The sequence below is a fragment of the Cariama cristata genome, unplaced genomic scaffold (assembly GCF_000690535.1).
Source record: "Cariama cristata isolate BGI_N322 unplaced genomic scaffold, ASM69053v1 scaffold42022, whole genome shotgun sequence".
Lineage (NCBI taxonomy): Eukaryota > Metazoa > Chordata > Aves > Cariamiformes > Cariamidae > Cariama > Cariama cristata.
Genome location: NW_009604051.1, coordinates 6,243 through 16,438, shown reverse-complemented (window position 1 = coordinate 16,438; position 10,196 = coordinate 6,243). Strand labels below are relative to the sequence as shown.

At 40.4% G+C, this 10,196-nt stretch overlaps 1 protein-coding gene across 1 annotated transcript; it reads right to left on the bottom strand.

Moving 5' to 3' along the window:
• Positions 1-8,458: 8,458 nt before the first annotated feature.
• On the bottom strand, positions 8,459-9,565 carry GPR15 (G protein-coupled receptor 15). Its single transcript, XM_009695421.1, has one exon. The coding sequence runs from the start codon at positions 9,563-9,565 to the stop codon at positions 8,459-8,461; it is 1,107 nt and encodes a 368-aa protein (XP_009693723.1).
• Positions 9,566-10,196: the final 631 nt, after the last annotated feature.

The window sequence follows — 10,196 nt, the reverse complement described above, 5'->3', positions numbered from 1 at the left end:
CTACACGGTATCCAAGTTGCTTAAAGGCAGTTTAAGGAAGGTGCAGCTAATAGGATCAGGAAACAGCCCAGCAGCACAGCTGGGAGCATCTATTCAGATGGCTCCTCTGTATATGGATGAGTGAGACCGTATAGTTATAGGAGTTTCATGGGTATTCAGACCTTTTGGAGATGAATCATTAGCATGAACTCTGAAAGAGGGCACACTGATCCAGTTGAGTTCACTACTGGGTAGGTAGTCTGTGGGTTAGGCTTTTATTCTTTGCATTCAGCCAAACCCCAACTCTCTTGAAGTTAATCATATAAAACTCTGGTAGATTTCAACGAAAACAGCAGTTTCCCCGCTGACTTTGACTGGTATTTATTTGGGTGACAGCGGAGGTAAGGATCATTAGTTTAGTTGCACAAGTTCTTAAAAATTAGAGTAGTGGTGGGTTATATCTCCTTTCATAAATCAGCAGGGATTTCAGACATTTTTAATAGCCTCAGGCTGGCTGCAGCCTCCAAAGTGGCTAAAGTTGCTATGCAAATGTGAACATGCCACAGCACCATTGATTTATGCTGCCAGAACTTTGCCCTAAAAGCTATTGGATTATAAGGGTTGATCAAGGTTGTTTCTCTCCCTTTCTCTAACTGGATCTAGTCCTTTTTCTTTGCAGCAGCTCTGCTCTGAAATGTTCTGTCTTCTGAAGTGCTAGGTTAGTTTCTCGTGGGTACCTTGTTTTAACACATTTCATATCTGCCATACACTCTTTGTTCTACTCTTGCCACCCCCCCCCCCCCCAAAAAAAAAAAAAGGGCGCTCTCCAGTGCTCTCCTTGACATTACTCTCTTGATTTTTCTCTGAGCCTTTTTCTCCTGGTGAGATATCCGTAGGAGTTTTTCAATTACTTGAGTGTTCCTAAGTGGTCCAAAGTACCATGTTCTTTGACTAGAAATCAAAATATCTCACACCTTATCTACAGCTGAGCTGCTGTAAGATCTTGGGCATGCCATTGCACTTTTCAGTGCATTTGTCTGCCTTCTCTTTGCTTCTTAACACTTCTCCATCCATAATGTCCTGGTTGGTTATGAGGGGAGTGGAAGTTCATATACATATATATGTTTCTTGAAAGCTATCATGCTTCTACTCTACCTGCAACATTTCCTTAGGTGGCATGATTGTACCCATGGTGGGTAAGTCCCATAGGTTCAAAGCTATGCAAAACCGAATATGCACCTCTCTCTGTTCTTTTTTTTTTTTTTAATCTTTTTGTAATGGTTTGAATGTTTTGCTGTGTGTGAGGCGTGGGTAGATGTTTCTGTGGTTCCCAGAGGAGGGAGGGTGAGGAGTGGGTGACAGGGGAAATGGGTGGTGTGGTAATGCAGGTGTTTAGGCAGTGCATAGAGGGAGTCAAGTGAGTGGTCAAGTCAGGTGCATGGTACTATATAGGGCTACTATTTGCTGTGTATTTATTTATACATGGTGTTCCTCGGTGGAAAAACTGCTCTTTGCATTTTAAGTCTGCCTTTCTGGTCATTTTGCCTACCAGTTTTAAAGCTAGACTGAAAATTCGGATTGATTGAAAAACCACTGACCAAGTTTCATTCTCTGAGCAGAGTGCCACACAGTTTCACAATCTGGTTTTCTTTGCCTCAAATTGAGGGTAAAAGAAAGGGCATCCTTTGGGGAACAGCTGTTCTTTTATATTCATATCAACTAGTTTTACCAGTTTAGAAAGAGAGCATCAGGTTCTGGGTTCTCTGTTGCACAGTAAAAGACAGAGGTGTTTTTTTTTCCAGAATTGACTAATTCTTGATGCATCCAGTTATTTCCTAGTATTATGTAATTCATTTATTTTTGAAGGACCTACTGTTTAGAAAATGAGTACTCAGCCCTTTCTGGAAATCAATGATTTGCAAAGGATCTGAAGCTAGGTATTTACAAATGAAAGCCTCTGAATTTAGTAATCACTTTGTGGGAAGCATTTTCTTTGAACACAGATCTTACCTTACCTCCCCTGTGCCCTACTCTAGTCTCCAAAGCAGCAATATACAGTCCAAATTTCAAGAGAAACATTGGTCTCTTCTTCCCTCAGATCTGTTGTAAAATCCCGTGTGCTCTAGAAAATGTGAAAAGTAAACAACAGAGGAAGTATGTTCACTAACTAGACTCAGTGGTATCTTCTGACTAAGAATATGCTCTCTTACTAATAAGGAAACTGTTTTGAAGTTTGAAAGTATGTATTTTGGTCACAATGCATTATTTAGATAATTGATAATGAGAATGTTGCGTGCTCCTAAACCATATCATGTGGGCTCTGTTTCCAAAGCTGCTGCAATCTGTTTCAAAAACATAGGAGAGATGAATTGGGAAAATAAAACCTACAATACAATTCCTATTTAAAAATAAGTATCAACCCAAGCAGCCTGGCCTTTGGCAGGGCTTTCTTACTGAGTCACATGCAGAAGGCTACCTTTCTTCTTGAAGGCTGTTGGGTTTCTAATCTACTTGTTTTCTCATCTCCCATATTTGCATTCTTTTACTTTATTTTGAACTCCAGTCTTAGCTACCTAGATGTTTGAGGCCAAACTCTCTCTGTCTTTTACTGAGAGTGGAGTACTCCAAAACCTCCTGTCACTTGCAGCAAGACTCCAGCAGGATACTGAACACCCACATCTGCATACTGAGCAGGTCCTTGGGTTGTTATTGAAACCTAGAGTGCACTAATTGCAGGCTTTGTGGCATAGTATTAAAATGTTATATGAGATAATACGGGCTTTTTCTGGTTTTCTAGGGCTACCCAGCCACCTCTGCGTGTGACGTTCGGTAGCATCATAATTACTTCTGAGTCCATTTAATGTATCGTTAGTGCACATTTCCATCAGTTATAAATTTAGGTAGCTCTCTCTTTGTTCCTATAAACTGATCTCCCTTTCTCTGATGACATGCAGAACGCTGACATACTTGGTAAATAGCCTGAGTGAATGGATTTCGCATTGCAGGATTGTCTTTAGGCCATTTGTGGTCACTGCTTCCTGTTCTTCACTTGACATGAAATGTGCTCCTTAACCGGGTGAAGCCTTTTAAACAAGAGAAGAACTGGAACGTTTTTCAGTTACAAATTTTGGGACATGTAATGATTTCTGCTCACGGCTTCCAAATCTACTCATAAGTCCCTGTTGACCTCATGAATATAAGTGATCATACAGGGATAACAAATTAGTATTCCAGAACTGTGTAACTGCTAAAAGTGCACATAAGTGTCCCCACTCATGGGCTGACATCTCTTTGTATACTATGCCTTACAAGCACCTGAAAAAAACCCTTCTTTTGTCAACGACCTTACTGTTCCTGTGCAGCAGTCAACAAACATATTGTTGCAACATCTTTGCGAAGTCAGGAAATGTTCTTACTGTAATTCAGCATATTTGAAACCTGAGGCACAGGCACACTGTGAGGGGCTTTTCACCCCTCCAATCTGACAGAGCCAGGACAAGAAGCTGCAGATGAAATCCTGATGCTCCTTAGTCAGTGGAAGTGTTCCTCTTAGCTTCCAAGAGCCAATCTTTACCGCAGTACTCGTGGAGGGTCAGTCCAGTGCAGTGACTACGCCACTTGTTTTACTTGTTTGAGGGCAGTAAGTTGGGCCCTGCTCATTTTGGATCTGATGCTATTCCCTGTGTGACTTTCTCCTCGCTCCTCAGCAACTGAAAGTACGGGCAGTGCAGTTGTCAGTGTTAGCACATCTGGTGCTGAAGTGAAGGTTACAAAAAATTCTTTGCCCATTTAAGTAAGCATCGGATCTGGGTAAAATTTTTCTTTGTTTTGAGATGAAATACTTTATTTCTGAAAAATGCTGATTCATTGATGCCAAAATGGAGACCAAGAGATGCATCTAACCAGGTCCTGATTTATATCAAGAAGTAGAGGTACTTCAATTTTGATTGTGCACATCTCAGGGAAGTGCACCAACCTCGAGATTGTGGGGGGTGGTGCTAGTGGTGTAGTTGTTCTCATGAAAAACCTCAAAAGGTCTTGATTTCGTTCCAAGGCAGTACAAAAGCATCTCCGAAATCATGAAAAGGTTTCTGGGATGGGCAGATCAATTTTCCCATCCAGATCTGTAGACAGATTTTCTAGTAACGCTTTGGTACCTTTTCGTGACAACGATGAAAGGAGAAGTTAGATTACAAAAAACCAAACCGTATTTCCTCACTGCAATCATGGATTTATTTTAAAATAATAAAAGTGGGGAAAAAAGTCCAGTCCAAATTACTTACCAAGATCTTTGACAAGTGTCGTATCAGAATTGCACCATTTCCATTTCACATAGCAAACCACTTTACAGTCATTAAGTTCTTTTAACACGGCTGAAATAGGCATCCTGTTACATTATTCAAGTGTACCAGGTTAAATACTTAAAATCACAATATTTTTTTTATCATCCTAAGCTGTATTAGTGCTAACAAACAAGTAATTAATATTAACATGTAATAGTGAAAATTCCAGAAGTAAGTTTCTTCAAGCATAGGTTGCCTTTTCTTTTAAAGAAATAATTGAAAATAATGTTTACATTATTGTGAAAATGTCAAATAGATCTGCAGTTTACAAGAATAAAATAAGCACCTTCATAGGGAACGGTCTTTTGGATGAAAGCCTCAAAGAATGCAGAGAGCTTTACTTTGTTGAATTATTTGCCTCTTGTGTATTTTTTTTTGCTCATGTGGAGCGTTTGCTGTGGCATTTATATGTGATTCTCTTCAAGCCTAGCAATATTTAGCAAGTTTATTTGTTTGGTTTTTTTTTCCCCGATGCCAGTACTAAAGCTTTAGGCAATGGAAGGAGATCTTGGTAAATTTCCTTGGTCATTGTTCCAATTTGATACGGTATAGAATCATAGAATCATTTGGGCTGGAAGGGACCTTTAGAGGTCATCTAGTCCAACCCCCCTGCAGTGAGCAGGGACATGTCCAAAGTATTTTGAAGTATTTAAAAAAAAAAAAAAAGCCATGGCACTAAGTTAAAATTGTTTACAAAGTCTGGTAGATTAATTATATTCCAAAAATACCATTCTGCTTTGGGTGGGGATTGAGGAAGTAATGAGTCTGACTTACTAAGAAAATCCTCTTTAAACAAGATGTGAAATTATTCTGTGATAAAAATCATAGGTTAGTTGAAATGCAAGTCTCAGGCTTCTTTTTGTAATTAAAAAAAGAAGTCTCTTGTTATGTACTAGTGAAGGTAGAGGGAGGATAAGAGATTGAGAAGAGACTATTGAGACAGTAGTTTTTGAGGGTCACTGCAAATAAGATTGAAATTTGAACTGGCATGGTTCTGATTTTCAAACACTGGAAGGTCTGAAAACGCAGTTGATGCTCTTCAGGCATTTGTAAGCCTGAAAAAGGAGTTTGGCCGTTAGGTGCGGGGAGAAAAGTCTGTCATGTGGAGGAAGACAAACAAAATCTTTTAGAAGTGGTAGTGGGGAAGAAAAAAAAAAAGGCATGCAGTGAAAGAAAGGGAGAGCAAAAAGCTAGTGTGTGTCTCTGTGATACTGCCATGTAGCCATATCCCAGTATCTTTCTGTGTGCCAGAGAACACACAGGGTCACCAGCACTTGCTGAAAGACACTTTTGCTTCCACTGACCCAGTACTGCCAGCTCTCCACCTGCTCAAATGAGGCCTTGCTCTGTTAGCCTAGGGTACAGTAGGGAACCGGCTGGTAAGTTGGGCAAGACGTCCATGCCTTGGTTTCTAGGTTTGCACTGCCCTTGGGTGAGGTGTGTTTTCGTTTCTCTCCCTACATTAAAAAGCACAACTGCAGGGTTCAACAAAAAATGCAAATACTAGGATTTATTTATAATACCCAAAATAGTCATCCCCATTCACAGATATTTAGAAAATACAGAGAAAAGTGGAAAGAAAAGCTACAGTGAATGTACTCGTGCCACACTACCTCTTCTCTCATTCAGTTTACACATTTTTTCCACTGCTGTACAGATGGTAGTCAGGTCTTCAGGCTTTGCCCATTTCTTTCTGTTTCTCATGAACTTTGTTAGCTGGTATAGCTGTCTTCCATTTGTAGCCTTTTAGCAGGTCTGCAAGGGTGTAACCATTCACCTTAAAACTCAGTGTCCTTTTCTTAAGTAGAAAACAGTCACTCTTTGTAGCTAGACCCCTCTCTAATTAGAATAAAAGTAGCTTTCCATAGATTTGTAAAATGCCTCATTGTAAGCTCCTGCATCTGATTGCCTAGAAAGCAATTCAATGAAATGTAAAAGTCTCTTCTCTGGTGATCAAAGTGATCCAGGGACTATTGCTGCAAATCTTTTTGTTCATGAGAGACTTGTCTCCGAGTCCCTGTGGTCAGTTACAGTATGGATTTGTGTGCCAGCTTATTCCTTCTCTAGCAAAGTTGGGAGATGGCAACACAGAACCAAACTCTTAAAACTTGACTTGAAACGGTGCTGCCCAGTAAAATCCTATGGGGTTTGCTATATAGCAAATTGCATACAAGTTGTTACCAGCTTATTTTCCTTAAAAAGCAGACCCAAAGATGTATATTTGTTGACTCTTCCATTGGCAAAGTTGAATTTGCTTTATCTTACAGGGCTGTAAGTACCATTAAAAATCTTTTACTTATTGCAATTCAAGATTTTTTTCCGTGTATTTTATTTTATCACTTAGTGATAAAATGACTTCTCCCTCTAGTCAACACCTTTGTGGGTTTCATGAAAGCTAGTTCAAAAGCTTCAAAGGCTAAGTGCAAAAGAAAAGAGAGATAAAAATCTTTAAAATTCAGGAAATGTAAAAGGAAAGTTTCTAACAGTCTTTTGACTTAATCACATTACACATCCTGGATACTTTATGATACCGATGTATTATTGTATGACAAGCAGTATTATATTAAGCTAAACATTTAACAGGAGAGACAACAGAATGTGCGATATTGTAACATAGCCAAGGTATCCTAGTGCTGTTGGAAGTTTAATTGTTATTTTAACTGTGCACTTGAAAATGTTGTACCCTGGTTCTTTGTTTTAAGCAAACATTTCCGTCAATCATTGACATTTAGAAGGATATGAAAGATTTAATAAAATAGATGTAGTCAGCTTTATAAAAGTCCAGTACCAGTTTTCTGATGAGCTGCTTAACTCCTTGCTCCACATTTGTTCAGCTTGTAAATCTAGGAGGTACTACAGCTGTTACAAATACGGAGCTTTCTCTGTTTCTCCACTCCATTTGCTGTCAGACTTGACACCAGTTGGGCATGAGATATCTTCCCGACAGCATATTAAATGCAAGACCTCTGCATTTCCCAAAGGTTGCTGGACAGGAATGAACCACCTTTATAGAGCTGTTTTTTTTAGACAGTTCAACTCTGTAAATGAACTAAAACGTTGGTCCTTTTGAATTCCTTTTCTGTGAGCATCCCTGCATGCAAGGTTTCTCTGTATTCTCTGTGATTCTCCGTGAGAAGCACAAGGAATCACTCAAATGTTTGTGAAACTCTGACTAACTTTGCTTTTCAGGCACATTTGCATTTGACTGACTACAGTGGAAGAAAGTAGCTCTACTGCGTATCTCTTTACAAGAACCAGTTGCAGCTAAACAAAGCCAACCTGGACTTTGAACGACACACAATGTCATACCATTATATGACAACTGGAGCAGTCAGAAATTATGTCAGATCCCAAAAAAGTTTTAAAAAGCATGAGTAGATTTTCTGTTTGATTGTTTTTTCCTTTAGGAAAAAGGTTAAATGTAGGATTTCTTTTGACTGTCTTTGGGTTTCCTTGTCTTCAAGTTATTTTTCTGAAATTACAAGGGCTAGAAACTTACTTTAATTATTGTGATTAAAACTTAAGATTTAATGCCATAATTAAGAAGCTGAGACTTAAGAAAAATGCACAAGACTCAAGTTACGAGAACTGGTAACACGCAAATTCATTAAAATGTTGGATTTCTAAATTCAGAAAACCTCCAAAAACCCAGAATTGATCAGGTTGGTTTGAGGACATTGCGAAATGTGTGTGGGTAAGCTAGGAACCAAAGCAAAGAAACACTTCTGTTGGGTTGTTTTTCTGGCTCTGCGCAGAATAAAACCCTATATACATTTAAGTTCAAAGCTTGCCTCGACGCGGCTTTGACTGAATCATGTGATTCTTTTCTGTAGTTTGTAGCACTTGTACTGGAGTTCCAGTGTAAGCGTTTTTAGGACATTTCTCGGTACGATGGTTTCAGATTTACACCATGCAGTGACACAGCGATCATTGTGAACTGTAATTCTGTGGTTAAGGTTTCCTATTCCATTTATCTGCATTTAAAGGGAAGCAGCATTCCTCCCACCTGAAGAGCCAGCTGTGTTACCCTTGCACCTCTGTCTCGCTCGCTCGTTTCTTTTTTTCAGCTTCTGTCATATTCTTTTCCTGCCGTCTTCGGAGAAAGAAGTTCCTTCCTCCACAGTGCTAGCTCCCACTCAGAGGGACACAGAGCGCCTCCTCTTCCTAGCAGCATACTCCCCCACAACAAAATTGGATAAGGAGTGGCTGAGGCGAGTGTCCAGAGTATCAGAGTTGTTGCTGCTACTGCTTATTTTTACCCATGGGCACAGGCACCGCAGCATGGCTCTGCGGATGTAGTTGTCAAAGCAATAGTAAATGAAAGGGTTGGCACAGCTATTGGCAAAAGCAAAAGGGCTGCTCACCTTCATGCCCAGCTGGGCAACCGTGTTGGTAAAACAGTCGGGCTGCTTCAAGAGTCCCAAAAGGATGGCCATAAGCTTGAAAAGATTGAAGGGAACCCAGGAGATAACAAAAGCCACCACTACAATGAAGACAATCTTGATGGATTTTCTCAGTTTCTTATCATGTTTCCCGGCTCTCTGATAATGCACACAGAGTCTCCTGGTGATGGAGCAGTAAAAGGTCAAGATACTCAACAGTGGGAAGAAGAAGGCCAGGATTAAAAGCATCAGTGACATGATCTGTTTGGCTTCTGTCACGGCTTTGTCTGTGCAGTAAGTCTTTCCATAATGCTTCTTCAGTTCTCTGGACAGAAGGGTTGGCATCCCTAAGCAGCAGGATAGTAACCAGACACATATGCAGAGTCCACTGGAATAGGATCTTGTTCTGACCCGTCTAGCGATAGAGGGATACATGATAGCAAGGTACCGGTCAGCACTCATACAAGTGAGGAGGAGGATGCTGCAATACATGTTGACTGAGATGACATAGGAGCTAGCTTTACAGAGGAAAGATCCTACCCTCCAGCTCCCATCCGACACCTCCCTGTCAACCCAGAACGGCAGCGTGATGAGGAAGATGAAGTCCGATGCAGCGAGGTTGATGATAAAGACGTCGATCAGCCTCTGGATCCGTCGCTTGAAGACCAAGGCTGCTATCAGGATGGAGTTGCCGACGATGCCCACCAGGAACACAGCCGTGTACAGGACAGGGAGGAAAGTAGACATCTGTTGCAGATGCCAATACTGGCAGTCGTCATCATAGTAGTAGTCATAGTTAAACGTAACTGTAGTCACGGGCGAAAGCTGGGTGAATTCCATTTCTGGCCAAGCTGTCCTCATCCCTGTTCTGAAGAAGGCTCTGAGCTCCCCCTACCCTTCCCCTCAAGGTCTTCTTTAAAAACATGTTAGCGAGTGAGGGGGGAGGAGTGGGGGAAGGGAGGAGGAGAAAAGTGGTTTTGGGGGGGTAATCTGTATACTTTTAGCCAATCGCAGAGGCAACGGACAAGCAACGAGAGTCTCTGATTAGTCAAAACCCTGTCTTCAGAATAAACACCTGCTGCTTCTTTTTAAAATCAGATTTAGTTTTACTGATTTTATCTTCATTTTGCATTTGCCTTCATAAGTGAATCAGGTTTGAGTTTTGCTTTTATTTTGGGGGGAGGGAAGGTAGTTTTCAAGATTCTGAACTTACTTAGGACAGGATATTGCTAGTTTGCAGAGGTTTGATACTGTCCCAACTCAGAAGAAGTCAGAGAATGGTGAATTCAGGTGCCACATTCTTCATCTTTACTCCAAACATTTTGTATAAATTGCTTTTCAGGGCAAGTTCAACTTTTCTGAGGCTTCAAGGTTTTTACATTCTTTGTCTGTTTATGATTGTTGTTTTCTGTGGAGAGTAATTCTCTCATATGAAAATATTTAGGGAAAAACATTTAAAACTACCATGTCCATTCTGCCCTGCAGTTAGCTG